Raw genomic sequence first — 21309 nt, forward strand, 5'->3', positions numbered from 1 at the left:
CATGTTTTTGAAAAAAAAAATTGTGCCACCTCAGTTTTTACAAGACATTTAGCAAGAACATTAACTTTGTTATTACTTGTATTATAGACAGTATCTTCTGTTTATAAAGTACACTGTGAGTATTTCCGGTGGTTGTGTTCAGGCTTGGAGTCATGTTAGGGTTCATCAAAGAGCAAATAGATGCTACATTTTAACCTAAATTTATTTCCATCCTCTTGTCCAAGGTAGTTCTAGTTTCTATTTGAATGTATCATATGTTTTCTTTTCACGTTTATGATCACACTAACCTTTGACATGACTGCTTTGTTCTTCTAAGGTGTAAATCCCAAGAATGTGTCCTTGATAGCCAGTGGAAAGGATATAGCCCCACATGCGTGGAACAATCAGTTGTTTCCTAAGTCATTGGGACCCACGGGCACAGAACTTGCTTTCAAAAGAAATAATGCAGGTAACACAAGAATACTTTTAAAATATAAATATGCACTGTTTTCTTTTATAGATGCTTACTTTTAAGTATATTGCACCTACCTGCTTCCAACCCAAATATGTGTATGCCTAGAGGGGATACACCAAGGTTTTCCAGCTAGTACTTGAGCCCAGATTGTTTTAAGGGAATCATTTGCTAGATCCTCACCTTCCATCTGGATTTTCCCCAAATGGAAAACCTTAGCAAGATTACTATTGTCCTTCCATGCAAAAGAAAAGCGGACTTTTCACTGGCTACTCTGGTGTGTTTCCTGTTTCCCCAAAATGTAAAAATATCTGAGGTGCCAATTAAATGAAAAATTTGATATGTTGATGTCACTGTTGAGAAAATGACCTTGATGACTGGAGAACAAATCCTTTTTAAAGTCAGCTGGGTTTCAGTTCTTAGCTTTTGGAAAATTGGAGGAAGAGCTAACTGAGTAAAAGAAAAAAAAAAAAAAATATATATATATATATTTTAGGCTGGGTGTGGTGGCTCACACCTCTGGGAGGCTGAGATGGGCGGATTGCTTGAGCTCAGAAGTTGAAGACTAGCCTGAGCAAGAGTAAGACCCCATCTCTACTAAAAACAGAAAAACTAGCCAAGTGTTGTGGCAGGTACCTGTAGTCCCAGCTACAACTTGACAAGAGGATTGCTTGAGTCCAAGAGTTTGAGGTTGCTGTGAGCTATGATGCCACAGCACTCTATCCAACATGACTGGGTGAGACTGTGTCTCAAAAAAAATTTTTTTTTTATAAGATCACGACTTTTGGTCGTGTAATTTTGAAGAGAGTTTAAAGAATAGCGTCAAAGCTATAACAAGACCCCTTTCATTTCCACGTGTATATTTGTATTAATAAGGTTTCTCCAAAAATTAAGAAGAGAAGGGGCGACGCCTGTGGCTTCGCTGGTAGGATACCGGCCCCATTTACCAGGGGTGGTGGGTTCAAACCCAGCCCTTGCCAAACTGCAAAAAAAAAAAAAAAAAGCCAGGCATTGTAGTCCCAGCTATTCAGGAGGTTGAGGCAAGAGACTCACCTAAACCCAAGAGCTGGAGGTTGCTGTGAGCTGTGATGTCACAGTACTCTACAAAGTGAGACTCTTGTTTCTAAAAAAAAAAAAAGAGAGAGAAAAGAAATGGCACTGATGCTCAACCCTGTGTGATTAGCAATAATTATTCATTTGTTGATATGTAAACTACTGGAAAAATGTTCCCTTTTTCTTAAGAGATGCTTTTCCATAAAAGCTTTTTTGTATGTTTTGTAATTAAGTATATGATAGTCATTTTTTTATTGATTGTACATAATGAATCATTATCATTATGATTAACTTAATTCAGAAAAAATATTGCATATACTCATGGATATAAGAAATTTAATTTTTTTAAATTTATGAACATTTTTGAGTGATTAAAGACTTCTAAGCCGGGTGGTGCCTGTGGCTCAAGGAGTAGGGCGCTAACCCTATATACCGGAGGTGGCAGGTTCAAACCCAGCCCCAGCCAAAAACTGCAAAAAAAAAAAAAAAAAAGACTTCTAAGCCTAAGATTATATTTAGATAAAATTTGGAAGTTGGGGTATAAATAAAAATATAATTTTAGAGGGAAAAGGAATTAATATGAAATTTCCCAATGTGAAAAAGGAACTTGTGACTCGGCACCCGTAGCTCAGTGGTGACAGTGCCAGCCACATACACCCAGGCTGGCCTGTTTGAACCCAGCCCAGGCCAGCTAAACAACAATGACAACTGCAATGAAAAAATAGCTGGGCATTGTGGCAGGCGTCTGTAGTCCCAGCTGTTTGGGAGGCTGAGGCAAGAGAATTGCTTAAGCCCAAGAGTTTGAGGTTGCTGTGAGCTACAATGCTATGGCACTGTACCAAGGGCAACATAGTGAAACTCTGTCTCCAAAAAAAAAAGGGAACTTGTTCATGATTTTTTGTGTCAGATTTTTAAGTCACCATGGCATTTAGATTCCACTGGTTATGTTTAAAGAAAAAAAGTAATAATTGTATTTTTAAAATGCCTATAATCACAATATGCCAGAGATAGCATTCTTTGCACGTGTTAACTTTATGATTAAAATTAGATATCAAATTAAAAGTCTGTGAAAAGAGTACAAAGTCTTTCTTTAAAAATGTATATGTTATTGGATCAAAAAGTTTGATCATTGCTGTTCTAGCAAATGAGTAGTCTAATGAGGTATTCTGATATAACATTGATACACTTAGACTTTTTACAAGTTTTCCAGATTTTTTAAAGACTTAGCTTATCCATGGACTGGTGTTGAGGTGAGTTACATGCTATAGTGCTGTAATTTACTTACTTTTTTTCCCTCAGGTATTTAAAAATAATATTCACTGAATCAACCAGTTATACTCACCCCTTTAAATAACAGCAGGATAACTTTGAGTAGCAAGGGAATATACAGTTGGCATCAAATAAAAGCTTTGACCAGACTTGGGCACATATATTCATTTTAAGAGTTCTTTCTACATATTTTCATTAATCATCTAATCCCTTTTTTCTCTGCTTTTCCTAAAATATTCTCCTTACTATTCATTCTTTCCATCTGCCTTCTCTTCAGAAGAAAGCATAATTAAACCAATCGAAAAACTATCATGCAATGAAAGTTTTCCTGAAAAATTAGAGGACCCACAAGGTAATTTCTGGGCATTAAATATGAGTACAACTTGTTCTTTGAATCTCTTGTCAGATTTTCAACATTTCCCCCTGATTCTGACATAAAAAGCCAGGGTGACTTGCTTTTGGAAGTCAGCTCAGGAATGGGAGAAGGACAAGTATTTCATCAGGAACATTGAAGCTGAGATTCTAAGAGTAATTTGTTCTCAAAAAGCTATATGCTTGTCTTCTTAAATTAATTATGGCGATTTATCAAAGAAATCAAGCAAATAATTCTGCTAAGAAGAATTAAAAGAGAATTTTCTAATTTTGCAATCAATATTCCTGGAAACTTTTTAAGTTCTGAAACTGGTTCCTTAAGCTTTAACAATCATTTAAAAGAAAAGGTTAACTGGGTTGATAGAGATGGTGGGCATCTTAGGGGCTTGAGGGGCTTGGTGTCATTGGTTTCAACAGTGCTAAACACTGGCTCTAACCTAAAAAAAAATGCAGCTCACGAGGTGTTTCAAGATATGCCAAAATAATTTAAGAAGACTTAATTTTCTGTTCATTTGTCAACCACTAGCTTTTGTGATTTGGGACAAATTATTTAAGCCAATTTTACCATTTATAAAGTGGAGAAAAAATAAGACATAGGCGTTATTATGTACCCATGCCTAGGATTTTTGTCATCCACTGAGCATTTAGTAAATGTTTGTTCTGAGGATGAGGAGGGGACAAGAGCCATGATCTGAAGCTGCTTCTGACATGTGATCACTGATTAGAAGTTCCTTTCACAAAGTCTTTTGAGGTAAAGAACTGATTAGAGATTCAGAAAGAGTTCCCAAGAGGGGAAGGTCAAAGTAGGCAGCTGTACTTATGCAAAAGTCAGTAGATTTTGTGTAGACTGTCAACACGTGCTTACTGTGTCACAGCCTTTAGGGCCCCGTAAGTAATACTGCTGTCTGACCTTCCATGATTTGAGAGCAAACACTTGTATGGAAGCCCCATGAGCGACAGCAGGGACACAGAGTTCAGACACGTGAACAAACTCACTGCCGTCGTAGCTGCCAAGCAGACAGTTCTTTGAAACCATCAGAGCGCTCAGAGTCCCTTTGCCTTCTCGCTGGCAAACCTTTCTCTTGCCTGCATGGCTGGCTTCTTAGCACTTACCGCTTCCCGTTCGTTCCTGACCTCCCTGTGGTTTGTCCTAGCCTGCCTCAAGCCACTGAAACAGCTCCTGCTAGACCCTGACGTTGCCCCAGTGGCCGGGTCCCTGGCAGCGCTGCCTCCATCGGCCTCTCTCCTCCGTGCCCTTCCTGTCCCCTCACACTCTGCAGTTCTGCTCTTCCTGCCATGCACCTGTTCTCTCTGCTCCCCAGAGTCCCTTTCTTTCCTTTCCTTCAATGAGAGGCTCCTTGGGGATCTAGTCCTGCTCTTTGAACCTTCTGCCATCTCTCTGAGCTGCCCCTCCAAGCCCACTGCTCCACGACCTCCACACCCTGATCATTACCAGTCTCCCAGCTGGCCCACTTGCCCTCAAGTCAAATACATGCCAGGCACCATATCTCTCCCCTAAACCTGACTCCCCTCCTGCTGGTCTTACACAACCCAGCCAGTCACCTAAGCTGCAAACTTAGAGGTCCATACTCCCCTCCTCCCCTGCCACCCCTGCTCTGTTCCCTTCTGCGTCCCTCTATGCCTGCCTCAGTTCAGACCCTCAGCCTTTCATTTCAGCCAAAGCGGTGACCACCTGCCTTCAGATTTTCCCTCTTCAGCCCATCCCTGTGCTGCCCAGACTGGTCACTCACTAACAGTGATGATGATGGTGGTGGTGCTGACATTGCAAGTACCAGAGCCCATGCCAAGGGCTGTGCTCAGTCTTACTCAGGCTGTAGACAACCCCACGAGAACAGCTGTGCTTACAACAATTTTACAAAATGAAGACAGACACGGAGAGCCCTTCAGGGACGAGGGATTTGTGGCAGGAGACACACCCCCGTGTAAGAACTGGGGTTACAAAAAGGCCTGATGCATTCAGGGTGGGATGAACATGCCTAGGCCAGGAGTTCAGATTCTAGCTCAGTCACTCACTCATGAACTGTGAAAATTAGGTAAGTTACTTAACTTCAAAGAGCCACGTGGTGTGGATAATAATATGTATCTAAAAGGGTTGTTATATGGACAGAATAATAATATCTATAACAAGCATAGCACAGTGCCTAGAAGATAAAAGATGCTCAAAAAATTAGTATTTAGAAGTTACTGGGTAATATTCAAAGTTATTCTGTGGAGCCTTAAAATATTCGTGTTCTGATGATGACACTTTGTGATATGTCACTAGGGAATCTTGGAAGTTATGCTACTTACAATCCGTCAGGATATATTCCCTCTGTTCTCAAAAAAGAAGTGGGGTCAGCTGGCCAGAGGATCCACTTAGCACCTATTGGTCCATCAGCTTCAGGTAAGAACAGCTTCAGACACAGTTTTTGAGATTTCTGAGCAGAAAGGAGCTTTTTCCTTTTTAAGTTTGTCCGTTCACTTTTCCCTAGTGAAGACTTCTAACTTAGTCTCACTTTCCTAACACAGTTGGCAAAACGTCCTGTTGTTCTGCCAAAAATGGGCTCTGAGAGTCTAAAAATTATAAGAAAATCTGCCTCTGATTACATGGTTACTCCCTGGTAGGCACCAAGTCCAGGGCTTGGTGGGATGGTGGCATTACTCCTCATGGTGACCTGGTGGTGTCCAAAGATCTCTCCTTTATGGATGAGGAACTCGACGTTAAGTAACTTGCTGAATGGTCACACAGCTAGTGGAGCCGACATAGACACTGGGTCAGCCCACGGCCACAGATTGTGCTGTACACATGGTGAGTTGTGGGAAGATGTATTCTTCAGGCCTTTAGACCCAGGCCCTGCTGCCACAGAGTGAAAGCTCAGTAAACGTTCACAGTCTGTTACATTAACCTGTGGTTTTCCTACAGTTGCAGTTTAGAGATAGAAATTAACAGTGGCAGGTTTCACACCCTGCCTTTTGCTTTGCAGTAGTATTAGTTGGTGGAGGGTTTATCCCTCTGCCCTCGGATGTCACGGCGTAGCACGTGACAGCCACAAGCAGGGCACACGCTGGGAGCGAGGGCGAGGATGCTGTACATACTGGAGCTGACCAGATTTGCCCATGATTGTTCTCTGCATTATTGTAATCTGAAATAGATATCCTACTGAGGCCCCTGAAATAAAGGCAGAGAATCAGAAGTTCGGGAGCATTCCTAATTGTGGTTTAATTTAAAAGGTGACTCTGAAAGTATCTGATGGCCTATCCTAACCAGGATCCTATATTAAAACTCCTGAGCAGAGTTGCCAATCTTTTTTCTTGAGACAGAGTTTTACTATGTCACCCTCAATAGAGTGCCGGGGTGTAACAGCTCATGGCAACCTCAAACTCTTGGGCTTAAGAGATTCTCTTGCCTCAGCCTTCCAAGTAGCTGGGACTACAGGCACCCGCCACAACACCCGGCTATTTTTTTGTTATTGTTTTTTAGCAGGCCCCCCCCTCCCACCCATCCCCTTCCGTGTATGTGGCTGGCACCCTAACCACTGAACTATAGGTATCAAGCCCAGAGTTGCCAATCTTTACAGTTTATGCTATTGGAGCTAAAAATGTAAAAAAAAAAAGCACTGGATTTCTTTAATTTTTTATTTCTTACCACAGTAAAACTGCTGAAAGCAAACACTGTTCAGTTACCTTATCTGTGAAAAGCACTGCTTCAGTCTCTCTCTGCTGAAACAAAAATATAAATGAACATTTTATGTACAGCAGTGATTTTTATAAAACCTTGAATATTTTAAGCCAGCCTTACAACGAATCATTTGCCATGACTTAGCAATTTTTAATACAAAACAGGTAATCATAATGTTTTAAATTATTTTGTTGTCTGACACGATCTTAGTAATTGAGAGTGGCTCTTACTAAAAATATTTTTTGTAAGATATTGAAGACCTTTAATTGTTCTGTTGGATTAGCATGCATATTCCTGTTTTCACTTTTTTAAGTAAATGCATTCTGATAACTTTTCATCTCTTCATTTACTCTGCTTATCATATTTTTCTACAGACCGTGATAGGAGGAGAGGTAAAAAAGAGAAGTAAATATTAACCACTGTCAAGTGGTCAATGCAAATCCTTAGGAAAACACTGTTCTGTAAGAGATGTGTCTTCCAGTCCTCCCACTTGGGTGACAGTTTCCCACAAGAAAATAAAACAAGGTCATTACCGTATTTACTCAACTATTTCCCCTTCCTCGAATAGTCTACTCTTCTTTCTCAAACTCGCTCTCATTTTGAGAAGGAAAATCAAATTAATGTCTTCCTCCCTTCCCATGGAACCTTTCCTCCTGAACCTCCTAATATCTCCTCATCTTGGGCTTTGAAACAACAAAGAGTTCAAAGAGTGATTTCTTTCACATACAGCCCCCTTTAGATGCCCAGTGCCTTGTTTCAAGACTCCCTGTACCCTAGTTCATTTAATCTTGCCAGGGTTTCTATTATAGATCATCTCCATCTCACAGTTGTTTATATCTTGCAAAAAGTTACATTATAGTTGTATTGATTAAATCCACAGCTCAAGGCAAACTCCTTTCTTTAGTGCACATTTCTACAGGAAGCTAAATGCCTTTGACATGACACACAGCAAATATTGCAGAGCTGACTGCTCCACTCTTGGTGAGGTGGCAAGGTGTGGGTGGTCTAGGGCACAAAAGCGTGTCTTGGCCTGCCATGAGATTCAGGCTCCTCTGTCAGCCCTTGGGTTCTTCACCATGGGTGCTTGTGTCCTAAAACTCTATTATTTCTAGGATAGGACTCCTAATCTCAACACCGTCACCTTCTTAGCAAAATTATTTCCTTTCAGAAAAGTTTACAAAATGCTGGCCTGGACAGTTTCATTTAAATGTGTTTAGGACTTGACTGAGGCTATGTCATGACCTGAAAAAAAGCTTGTATTTTTGTTGATCCCCCAAACCCTCACTTCTTACCCCAAGAGCCTCACCGTTAGCTTAAGGCTGTGTTCCCTTTCCCCGGCCCTAGAATTTCCTGGGCTTATAGCCTCTCCCTCTGTCCCTCCCTTCACATCCCCTCCTGCACTCCCAGCCCCCCATGGCACCATGTTGACCTGTGGCCCTCCTGCGAGCTCACTAATTTGGCAGGTGATGTTGTTCATCTTCTAAAGGGTGTAACTAAAGGGCTGTTTCTGGAAAACACAATGCCTTAACTGGTCCTTCTAGACACATGGTCCCTGCCTTCATTAGGTAGCTTTATAGTGGCTTTGACTTTGAGAATTTTAATCCCACTTAAAGAGTGGGATGAAATGACTGGTCACACCATGGAAGGGAGAGCTCTTGTCCGCCCAGCCTCAACTAAACTTCGCAGCAGCAGGGTCTGACTCCCCCAGGGCGCCTGCACTCAGTGCCTTGCTCACCTAATTGAGGTCAGTGGCACATGACCTCCTGCCTCTCAGTTTTATAGTAGGAAGTGTAAGAAAACAGGGGAGGCCATTCCAGTAAACATGGGATAGCTGGGCTAGGGATGCAGAGCAGCTGGATTCATCTCAGTATCGACCCCTGGAGTTTACTCCAACAATGGCAGCTGTGACACAGTATGAAAAGACATTCAAATCCCGAATGGCAACATGACATAGCCCTCTTCAGGGAGAGTACCTGTGATACAAATTTGGTGAGGGGAGGGCACCAAAGAAGACATTAAAGTTCCCCTTAAAATGATCGCTTTGCATTTGCAATGTTTAAGCAGTTTTAGGTTATAAATTGTTGAGATAACATATGTTTAACAAATTTTAAAATTTTCACAGATCTTTAAGCAGTCAAATGAATGACTTGTGATTAAAGGTTTGGGATCCTAGAAATGAGTTACTGTTTGAGGGGGTTGTGTTATCACCTGTAATTTTCCCAATGAAAGATAAAGTCTTGACTTGGCACCTGTAGCTGAAGCGGCTAAGGCGCCAGCCACATTCACCAGTGCTGACGGGTTCAAATCCAGCCCAGGCCTGCCAAACAACGACAACTACAACCAAAAAATAGCCAGGCATTGTGGCAGCCTGTAGTCCCAACTACTTGGGAGGCTGAGGCAAGAGAATCGCTTGAGCCCAGGAGTTGGAGGTTGCTGTGAGCTGTGATGCCATGGCACTCTACCCAGGGCAACAGCTTGAGGCTCTGTCTCAAAAAAGCAAAAAAAAAAATGAAGTCTCCTGATTCTGAAAAACCTCATTTCACTTAAAAAGAAGTCTAAAGTAGCCCCATGAAGCCAGAGTTGTATAGCTTCACAGTTCCAAATACTTTTTCTGTAGTGACACTGTGTTTGATTTGACACGGTATGATATTACAAAGCCACTAACACTGTGTGTGGGTGTTGCCCATTGAATTTGAACCAAGAATTTCTCTTGGTCATCTTACTTGGTATTCCTATCCAAATGTGAAATATTGGCAATATGAGCAGTGTCAGTACTACAAACTAGGAATATTGGCTCGTAGGCTACTGAAAATTCTAATCGGTGTCAGTATAATACTACCCTAGAATTTGGGGGCTTAAAATTTTTTAAATTTTGGAGACTACTGAATTAATTTTTTTATTAAATAATAGCTATGTACATTAATGCAATTATGGGGTACAATGTGCTAGTTTTATATACAATTTGAAATACTTCCATGAAACTGGTTAATATAGACATTTTCTTAGTTATTTTGTTAAGACATTTATATACTACACATAGTAGATTTAACATGTACTCTTGTAAAACGCACCATAGGTGTGGTCCCACCAGTTACCCTCCCTCCACCCATCCTCTCCCCTCCCCCTTCATCTTGGGCTGTATAGGCTGTATTCCGATTTCCCCCACCAAATGAGAGGACAAACTGCTTTATTTTGAATTTGATAATCAAAAAAATAAAATTCTAATGTCTGCTTCTGATTTCTTTCAGAATATACCTGGAGCACAAAAACTGGTCGGGGGCAGCTTTCAGGACCTCCTTACAACCCTACAGCAAAAAACCTAAATATCGTGAACCACGTGCAGCCGGTTCCCTCAGTCCCTGGGAGGACAGACTGGGTGGCTAAGTACGGAGGCCATCGGTAGGAGTCTCTGGTGTGAAGTCCCACAGCATTGCCCCACAAACCCTGGGAAATGTCTACACATATCTATTTCTGCTGAATTCTGGAAGAAAAATGCAATAGTAGGTACTCTGAAGAGCAAAAATCACCTCCTATTTATTTCTTTCTGAGAAATGAAATGCATTTTCTTGGCATCGTTGCCCACAGTGCTGGTATATGAGTAGGACTTAACAAAGTATTGAATAAACTATTTGCCAAAGTATCGAGCATTTGATCTACATGTTAATAGATCGTAAGTTCAAAAGAAACTTTAAAAGAAAAGTCTCCAGAGAGAAAGTGTTTAGAGTGTTACAGTTTTCATTTGTTGTATATTTGCCTAAATAATTTAACCTTTCATCACTTTGCAGTGCTTGACCTGAGAGACTTGGGTTTTTGTTATTTTTCCATAGCAAATTAGGCTGATCTCAGTGGGCTGTCTGCTGTGGCTCTTAATTTGGCTAAGGCTCTGCCCTACCACTTTGGCAATGACAGAAAGAGGGCAATTATCATTTGGTTTTTTGCTGTGAAGCTGTGGGAACGCTGGTAATTCTAATCTGGAGCTGGATGTCTTAGAAATAAATGTATCTTTAACATAGAGAATACCCGAGTTATGCCACCTAATTTTAGTGGAAAGTCTATTTGTTTGTTCTTGCCCGATATAACTGCGTTGAATTCGTGGTGACTGCATTGGCTTGATGGCTTCTGTGCTAACCAAGTCAAGGTTGTCTTGTCTTCACCTCAAGTCAGTCCTTAAAACTGCATCTGATGTTTGTTCATTGGACTTTAAAAATGTCCACTGGACACAAAGATGACACGTGCCAGCTGTTCCTCCCAAACCTACTAGTGCTGCTGCAGGTCACTGACTCAGCCGTGACCTTCACATTTGCTCTAGAGCAAATGTGTTCAGCTGCTATAGCAGTGGTTGCACATAAATTTTTTTTTCTGAGTTTTATGTCTAAATTGATATTTTAAAGACATTTTGAATTTAGGATTATTCTGTTTAAACCAGCTACTTTATGGACTGGAGATTAGCACTATATATTCTTTTTAAAGAATAATAGTGTTACGAACAACTTAGATTTCCATGTATTTTATGACTTTGAAACAAATGCTAATGTAATTGGTGTCTTCTTGTGAACATTATCCAAAGGCGGATTATAAAATGATACGGTATTTATGTATAGAAGATTCAGCTATTCAGATTTCAGATGTTGAAAAATGTTAAAATCTAAAGAGTATTTATCCTAGAGGTTATATGTATTTGTACAGTTTAATGTCTCAAAACTAAAAAAGTCTTTTGTGTTGGTGGGAAACTTTTAAACTCTGAATAGATATTAAAATGAATATAGTTAACTTGTGTGTTTTCTTCACATTTTTAAACTTTATACCCGGAAGTCTATTTGGTGTTGCTGCTTTAATTAGTAGACCTTTGAAAAAGTAGTTTTAGATTTATGGAAACATTGATCAAAAAGTACAGAAAATTCCCTTATATTCCTCATGTCTTCCTCCCCAATTTTCCCTATTACTAACATCTTGCATTAGCGTGGGACATTTGTTGAAACCATTATACAGTAATATTTAGTAAAATATTATGTGTAACTGAAGTCCATATTTTATCTTAGGGTTTACTCTTTGTGTTATGCATTCTATAGGTTTTGACAAAATACAAGATGTGTATTCACCATGACTGTATCATACACAAATTTCCCTGCCCTAGGAGACCTCTGTGCTCCACCTGTTCACCCCTCCCTCCGCCAAGCCCCTGAGTAACCACTGATCTTGCTGCCTTCATAGTTTTTCTTTTGGAAGAATGTCATGTAGTTGGAATCATATGCAGCCTATTCAAATTGGCTTCTTTCACTTTGTAATATGCGTTTAAAGTTTCTCCGTGGCTTTTCTTGGCTTGATACTTCATTTTGTTTATTGCTGGATAATATTTCATTGTATTGAAATGAACAATAATCGTTTGTTTATCCATTTACCTGCTGAAGAAACGTCACCTTGAGGCTAGGCATCTGTAGCTCAAACAGCTAGGGCACCAGCCACATGCACCAGAGCCATTGGGTTCAAATTCAGCCCAGGCCTGCCAAACAACAACGACAACTACAGCCAAAAAATAGCTGGGTGTTGCGGTGGGTGCCTGTAGTCCCAGCTACTTGAGAGGCTGAGGCAAGAGAATCACTTAAGCCCAAGAGTTGGAGGTTGCTGTGAGCTGTGAGGCCACGGTACTCTACCCAGGGCGACAGATTGGGATTCTGTCTCAAAACAACAACAACAACAAAAAAAAAGAAAACTTGGTAAAAAGAAAGGTCACCTTGATTAGTCCCAAGTTTGGGCAATTATGAATGAAACTGCAATAAACATTTATGTGCATGGTTTTGCATAGACATTCGATTTCACCTCATTTGGAAAAATGTCAAGGAGGGGTATTGCTGGATTTTATGGTAAAGGGCACATTTAGTTTTGTGAGGAAACTGCCAAACTGTCCTCCAAAGTGGCTGCACCATTTTGCGTTCCCCCAGCAATGAATGAGAGACACAGTTATTCCACTTCCTTGCCTGTGTCTGGAGTGCAATGGCATCACAGCTTACAGCAACCTCAAACTCTTGGGCTCAAGCAATTCTCTTGTCTCAGCCTCCCAAGCAGCTGGGACTACAGGCACCCACCACAATGCCTGGCTATTTTTTTTTTTTTTTTTTTTCAGCTGTCATTGTTATTTTTTTAGCTGGCCGGGGCTGGGTTCAAACCCACCAGCCTTGGTCTGTGTGGCCGGCGCCCTACCCACTGAGCAACGGGCGCTGCCAGATTTATTTTGTCATTCTAATAGGTGTGTGGTGGTATCTCACTGTTTTAATTTGCAACTTCCTGATGACATGTTGAGCACCTTGTCATATGCTTATTTGCCATTTGTATGTCTTTTTTAGTGGGATATCTGTTCAGATCTTTTGCCCATTGTTTTTTTTTTTCTTTTTTTGAGACAGAGTCTCCTTCTGTCACCTTGGGTAGAGTACTGTGGCATCATAGCTCACAACAACCTCAGACTCCTGGGTTTAAGTGATCCTCTTGCCTCAGCCTCCCAAATAGCTTGGACTATAGGTACCTGCCACCATGCCTGGCTAGTTTTTCTCTTTTTAGTAGAGACAGGGTCTTGCTTTGCTCAGGCTGGTCTGAAACTCCTGAACTCAAGGAATTCGCCCACTTTGGCCTCCCAAAGTGCTAGGATTACAGTTTTTGCCCATTTTTTTTAAATTGATTGTTCATTTTCTAATTTTTTAGTTTTAAGAGTTCTTTATTTTGGTAACAGTCCTTTATCAGGTATATCTTTTGCAAATATTTTCTCCCAGTCTGTGGCTTGTCTTTCTCTTGACAGTGTGACAAAGAGCAGAAGTTTTTAGTTTTAATAAAGTCTAACTTAACAGTTTTTTCTTTCATGAACAGTATTTTTGATAATGTATATAAAAAGCTATCACCAAATCCAAGGCTGCCTATTGTTTTGTCCTATCATATCTTCCAGGAGGTTTGTAGTTTTGCATTTTACGTTTAGATTTGTGAACCATTTTAGGTAAGTTTTTGTGAAAGGTATAAGTTCTAGGTCTTGATTTTTTTTTTTTTATCTTAATGTCCAGTTGTTCCAACACCGTTTGTTGAAAAGACTTTCTCCATTAAATTGCCTTTGTTTCTTTGTTTAGAGATGACTGCATTTAGCGGGGTCCATTTCTGGGTCCTCTGTTCCATTCCACTAATCCGGTTGTCTCTTCCTTCACTCTTGTTTTTTCCTTCAAGGCTGTATTGACTTATGGATCTTTTGTCTCTCCACATAAACTTCAAAGTGTTTATCAATATCCACAAAATAATTTACTGGGATTTTGATTGGGATTGCATTGAATCCAGATCAAGCCAGGGAGAACTGATATCTTGACAATATTGTGTCTTCCACCTGTGAATATGGACTGTCACCCATTTATTAGACCTTTGACTTCTTTGATTAGTTTTCATAGTTTTCCTCATGTAGATCGTATATATGTATATTTTGATAGATTTATACCTAAGTATGTGTGCAGTTTTTTTGGTACTAGGGTAAATGGTGTTGTATTTTTAATTTCAAATTTCAGTTTTTCATTACTAATATATAAAAATAAATTCACTTTTGTGTATTAACTTTATATCTTAACACCTACTATAATCACTTCTTGGTTCCAGGAGATCCTTTGTTGATTCTTTGAGATTTTCTAAAATCATGTCATCTGCAAGCAAAAAGAGTTTTATTTCTTCCTCCCCAAAGAGTTAACCTTTTTATTTCCTTCCTGTCTTTCTGCATTAGCTATCACGTCCAATAGAGTGTTGAATAGGAGTGGTGAGAGCAGACAGACATCTGCTTTCTCCCCATTAAGTACGATGTTAGCTATAGGTTTTTTATAGATGTGTATTATCAAATTCAGAAAGTTCCCCTCTATTCCTAGTTTGCTGGGAGTTACTATTATAAGTGGGTGTTTTGGTTTTTGTCAATTTTTTTCTGCATCTATTGATGTGATCATGAGATTTTTCTTCTTTTTTAGCCTGTTGATGTGATACTTATATTAATTGATTTTCAAATGTTGAACCAGCCTTACCTACCTGGGATAATTCCCAATTGGTTGTGTTGTATGACATTTTTTATACATTATTGGATATGACTTGCTAATATTTTATTGAAGATTTTTCATCTGTATTCGTGTGTCTGTGTATTCAAAGAGAGAAGGGGGACAGAAAGTATGGGCCTACTGTTAACAACTGGTGAATTGTTAAAACTAGATTAAGGACATATTTTCTATAGATTTGAAAATTTTCAAATTAAAATGTTAAAACAACATAAATATATGAAGCAAGGATTTCTCACAAATACAGAAATAATATAACCATGATCAGAGGGGGAAGTTTTTCTTAGAAAACAGATTTAGAGACCTAAAATAAGTAAATGAATACTTAATAACAATAAACTACCAGTATGCTACCAATATGTAGCATATAGAACTTTAACCAGTAAGGAAAATCTTCATGTTTCTCTCAAATACATGTAACATCGCAAAAAATTTAACCCTGTGTTAGGCCAGAAAGAAAATCTTCAATTGTTAAATGTAGAAATATGTAGGCTACATTCTTTTTCTACAGTGTAATAAAATACACTAGAATGTATATTCTTGTATAGCAATAAAAAGGCATGACACTACCATCTAAACATTTAAAAATTAAAAAATATAGTTGTAAACACTTAATCAAAATTCAAACGAAAAACCCTTTAGAAATGGATGCTATAACACTATATTAAAGCTTGTAATGTTTAGCAAAAAGAGATTTCAGAGAAAAAAATTATATATTTGATCCATTTGTGAAAAAAATACGGAGCACTGAGAATATGCTGAATTTGACCATTTAGCTTAAGAAACTAGAAAAAAGGGAGGCAGTGGGTCATGCCCGTAACGCCAGCACGCTGGCAGGCCAAGGCAGGTGGATCGTCTGAGTGTGGAAGTTCAAGACCAGCCTGAGCAAGAGTGAGACTTATGTCTCTATTAAAAACTATCCGGAGGGCAGCGCCTGTGGCTAAAAGGAGTAGGGCACTGGCCCCATATACCGAAGGTGGCGGGTTCAAACCCAGCCCTGGCCAAAAACTGCAAACAAACAAACAAAAAAACTAGCCGGGCATAGTGGTGTGTGCCTGTAGTCTCAAGCTACTTGGGAAGCTGAGGAAAGGGGATTGATTGCTTGAGCCCAAAAGTTTGAGGTTGCTGTGAGCTATGATACCATGGTACTCAACTCCAGGGTGACTGAGACTCTCTCTCTCTCAACAAAAGAGAAAGAAAAAGAAACTAGGGGAAAAAAGGAATTTTAAAAGGAGATTAAGCACAAAAGTATAAAATAATGAAATAAAAAATGCGGGTTTCACCCCAGTGGTAAGAAGCATACCTAGCACCCAGATACTGGTTCCTAATACCATCGTCTAATGAAAGGAACTGAGGCGCTGTGGAGAAATGGCCAAGATTCTAGTACTAGGGCAGAAAATATACAAGATGAGAATGGAGCATCTTGTAGTGCCAGAGAGTAGGGAAGTTTTAGAAACATCAACAAAAAAAAACACACATAAACCATCCCCAAAAGCCTATATTGATGGGCTATGTCAAAGGGATACAGAAACCAACAGAAAGAGTTTCCAACAGCCAAAGATGCAAAATTTAATAAGTATTGTATTATAACTCAAAGAAAAAACATTCGAGTCCATATTGAAGTGAATGAATGAATGAGGGAGAGGTGACAAATCTCCCCTGCTTCTGAATTCCAAATAGTTTATGTAGGTACCCTGCTTCCAAAGAGGTGGAGCATAACTCCTTACTCCTTACTTGTAGAGTGTGCACAATGCCCACATCTAGAGTTTAGTATGAAAAGGGAGGAAATGAGTAACTTCACAGTGGGGAAACCTGACAAACAGTACCTCAGCCAGATAATCAAGGTCAACATCAAACATCATGTTAATACATGTAACCTTGATAGGATGTGATGAGCATGGTAGCTATCTCTGCTCTTCTTTCTAAAAACCCATCAACCCCATCTAACCTAGAGAAATACACTAGACAAATTCTAATAGAAGTGCGTTCTACAAAGTACCTGATCAGTACTCCTCAAAACTCAAAATCATTAAAAAAAAAAAAAAGAAGAAGTTTGAGAAATAGTCATAGCCAAGAAGAGCCTGGGGCAATATGACAACTAAATGTTGTATGGTATCCTGGGACAGAAACAGGGATATCAGTTAAAAACTAAAGAAATCTGAATGAAATATGAACTTTAAGGGCCGGGCATGGTGGCTCAGGGCTGTAATCCTAGCATTCTAGGAGGCCAAGGTGAGTGGATTGCCTGAGTTCACAGATTTGAGACCATTCTGAGCGAGAGCAAGACCTCATCTCTAAAAACAGCTGGGTGTTGTGGCCCTGCCACCTACCTGGGACTCCCAAGTAGTCCCAGCTACTTGGGAGGCTGAGGCAAGATTATCGCTTGAGCCCAAGAGTTTGAGGTTGCTGTGAGCTATGACGCCATGACACTTTACTGGGGGCAACAAAGTGAGACTCCATCTCCAAAAAAAAAAAAAGAAATATAAACTTTATTTAATAATATCAACATTGGTTCATTAGTGCAACGTATCTATCATACCAGTGTAAGTAAGATGCTAATACGTACCTGTAATAGGGCAAACTGGGTGCAAGGTATGTGGGAACTCTGTGTACTATCTTCTAAATTTATTAAGTTGAAAACTGTTCTAAAAAATAAAATCTTTTTTAAAAGTAGATTTTATCAATCTAATCACCAAATATTTACAAAAGTGCCTTCTATGTACCAAGTATAGTGAATATTTATTTTCCCTACCCTTTTTGAACATATATTCTAGAGGCAGACATTAAACAAACACAAATACTTGAATATTTACAAATTGTAACTGGTGCTATTAAGAGAAAGGACAGGATGTTATAGAGATGTATGTCATGAGAGACCACCGAGTAGTTTCAAGTCCAGTAGTCTAATTATACTTCAAATATGCCTCTGCCTACCAGGGAGAAAACTGAATTGCAGGACCAAATCATAAAAACAAGGAGTCCTATTACACTATTTAAATAACCTGCTAAGAGGTGGGTAAGATTCGGACTTGAGTGTTAGCAATAGCATGGGAGAGAACTGATGATGGCTACAGATAGAAAGCCATTGGTTTGGGTGTTGATCTTATTTCTTGCTGCTATAGATCTTTGGTAGGTTTTTAGTTACTTGTGTTGGATTTTCTAAATAGGTAATTGTATTAGCTGTTAAAAGTGTTTTTTTTTTAAGTGTTTTAATTTCTTTCCTTTCCTATTATTAATTTAGAACTCTCATTTATTTCTCTTATTGCCTTGTTTAATGTCTCTAGAACTGTGGTGAATTTTCCCAGTGATCACAAGCATATTATTTCTATCACACGAAGCCATAGGATTAAATAGAGTAGATAATAAAAACCTAAAGTAAGTAAATGTGGTTGAGTGAATTGACAGAAGCATTTACATTAATGCCAGGAGTTAATTTTGTTCAGGTTGATACCCAAGTACAAAATACATGAAAAAAATTACCATTTATAATAAGAAAGTATCCCACAGTAATCTTACTTAAAATGTAAAGAACTACGTGAATAAAACCCTAAAATAATTGTTTTAAAACAGCAATGTCCAACCTTTATTCTCTTCTGCCACACATAGGAAGAAGAAGAGTTATCTTGGGCCACACATTAAATACTAACAAAAGCTGATTAGCAAAAAAAAAAAAGGTCTGTGTATGCTTTTTCTGATATCCCGTACCATAGATAAGCAAAAAAAGTCCTCACAAATCAGCATGCCCCTGCGTCCACGGGCTGGGCACTCCTACTTTAAAACTTTAAAAACATACACACACACAAAGCCCTGAATTAAATGAGGGGATGTACAATGTTCCTGAATTGATGAGTAAATGTTTTAAAGCTTTCCAGTCCCTACTTCAATGTATCTATACAATTCAATGCAATCTTAATAAGATGCTAAGTAAATTAAAAGGCTAATTATAGATTTATCTGGAAAAGCAACTGTGGCAAGAAAAGTCTAAAAAGGAACAATGACAGACTTGCTCTACCAAATATCAAAATATATTACAAAGCTACAGTGATCAAAAAATTAATACAATTTGTAATTGGGACAGAAGATAAATCCATGGAAGGGGCTAGAAAATCCTTCCAACCAATCCCAAACATAGAAATTCAGTACCTGATAAAGGTAATATATCAAAGCGAAGAGGAAACAGATGCACTGTTCAACAGATAAAGTAATAGCTGTTTTTTAGAGAAAATAATCAAATCGCTAATTTATACCATCACGCAAAAAGTAAATTCTTTGTCAATAAAAATGTTCTCACCACAAAAAACTAAATTGACAAGATGCTAGATGTGAATTAGCTTGATTGAACCCTCCTATGATGTACACAAAGATTAAAACATCACCTGGTACCCCACAAATATGCACGCTATTAATTTAAAAAGTGGAAACCTAAAAAAATTACATAAATAGTGAAAAGAAATGTGAGAATTTCATTTTACCGTCTGGAAATGTGAAATGTTTTCCTAAGTGAGATACAAAATCTGAATGCCATAAAGAAAACATGTTGAATTTGATTCCATAAAAATATATCTGACTTCTACCAAAAAAAATCCATAAATAAAATCAAAAGAAAGTAATAAATCAGAGGAAAATATCTTGAATAAAGAATACTTTTTTTTATTATATTCAATGTTTTCTTTTTTTTTTTTTTTTTTTGAGACAGTCTCACTTTGTTGCCCTCACCCTCTGCAGCGTGATGTGCCGTCACAGCTCACAGCAACCTCTAACTCTTGGGCTTAAGCAATTCTCTTGCCTCAGCCTCCCGAGTAGCTGGGACTACAGGCATCCATGACAATGCCTGGCTATTATTTTTGTTGCAGGTGTCATTGTTGTTTAGCAGGCCTGGGCTGGGTTCAAACCCGCCTACATTGGTGTAGGTGACCGGTGCCCTACCCACTGACCTACGGGCACTGTCCAAGTGTTCAATGTTTTCAATAAGAAAACAAAAAAACCAAAAACATGGACATAAAATATGAAAGGGCAGCTCACAGAAAAAAATACATCAGTATATGAAAAGATGCTCAATAACTCCATACTAAATGATTAGGATCATTAGATAACTTTTTTGGTGTAGATCCTAGGCTGGCATGGTGGTCAGGGAGCCAAATCCAGTCCTTTGTGCAGACAAGCTAGAAGTGGTTTTTGTTTTTAAATGGCTGCAAAAACTCAAAATAAGATTACTACTATTTGGTGATATGTGGAAATCATATGAAATTCATGATTTCAGGGTCCAGAGTTTTGCTGGCACACAGCCACCCTCATTAGTTTATGTCCTGTCTGTGGCTGCTTCTGCTCTATGAAGGACAGTTGAGTAGTTGGGACAAAGAATATGTCCTGCAAAGCTGGAATTATTTACTATCTGGTCCTTTACAGAAAAAAGTTTGCAGGCAGACTCCTGGCCTAATGTCAAAGGTAAAAAACAAACAAACAAAAAAACTGATTACCTAATATTAGCAAAGGCAGAAAAACAAAATCTCTGAACCAGTATTGGTGGAAGTGTAAAACTAGTGTAAGCTCTTTGGAGCGCAATCACAATTTTGAAGGCTCATACACTTTGCCTGAGCTTTCAGGAATATAACCTCAAGATTCATTGCACATGTGCACCACCTGGATTTAGTGATGTGCCTTGGTACAGCATCCTTTGTAATACTACAGAGTGAAAGGCTTTAAACAAGATCTATCTCTATCAGTAGGGCAATGGTAAACTGGTAAACATCCATTCCATTAAAAAGTCATTAAAAAGAATTACATCTCCTGTCCAGATAAGTTTGGGTGTTGTTTTATCCAATAGTGCCAGGTATTGTCATGCCTCTGAGGCTCTGTATGTTTTGGTCCCTGTATCTCCAACATTTGCTCCTGTCCTTGTCTGTGAATTCCTCACCTTCCAAGGCTCAGCTTAACTATCATCTCCTTGGTGAAGCCTATCCTGACTCTTCCTTGTGCCCCGACCATAATGTATATCGCCGGGTGATGCACTTACATCAATACCGCCTTTATCTGTTTAGTCTCCTCCACTAGACTCGTAGGGCAAGCACCATGATTTGCTCTTTGCGTATTTCTAGGACCCAGCACAATCCTCAGGACAGTAAATACCCAGGAATCTTGTGGCGAAGGGGAGGAGGGGTCTTGGCAAGGGCCTCATCAGTGTTAGCAGGTGATGAACACCTGTCACCCATCTGTGGATAGCTTCAGAATTTTCAGAGCTTATTACTGGGGATCAAATAGTCATGCAAGTATCTGCTTTGTAGCTAAACTAATTCCCACCTTCACAGAACTTTGTGTTATTTGGGGTCTGATGCACTAGGGTCCCTCCTTTAGGGCTGAAGGTGGTCCTAATAGGTGCCCTTTGGAAACACGGCATGGCACGTGAGAAACCAGGACTGACACTGCAGCACAAA

General features: G+C 39.2%; 1 protein-coding gene across 1 annotated transcript in view; it reads left to right on the forward strand.

The window, feature by feature from the left end:
- MAK (male germ cell associated kinase) overlaps positions 1-11546 on the forward strand; it is a 77151-nt gene extending 65605 nt beyond the window's left edge. Inside the window, exons 12-15 of the mRNA XM_053601566.1 lie at positions 317-448; positions 3051-3125; positions 5430-5549; positions 10073-11546. Of these exons, the coding sequence (XP_053457541.1) occupies positions 317-448; positions 3051-3125; positions 5430-5549; positions 10073-10227 (482 nt within the window). The 3' untranslated portion in view covers positions 10228-11546. The remainder of the gene's footprint in view (positions 1-316; positions 449-3050; positions 3126-5429; positions 5550-10072) is intronic.
- Positions 11547-21309: the final 9763 nt, after the last annotated feature.

Source organism: Nycticebus coucang, chromosome 9, assembly GCF_027406575.1.
Source record: "Nycticebus coucang isolate mNycCou1 chromosome 9, mNycCou1.pri, whole genome shotgun sequence".
Taxonomy (NCBI): domain Eukaryota; kingdom Metazoa; phylum Chordata; class Mammalia; order Primates; family Lorisidae; genus Nycticebus; species Nycticebus coucang.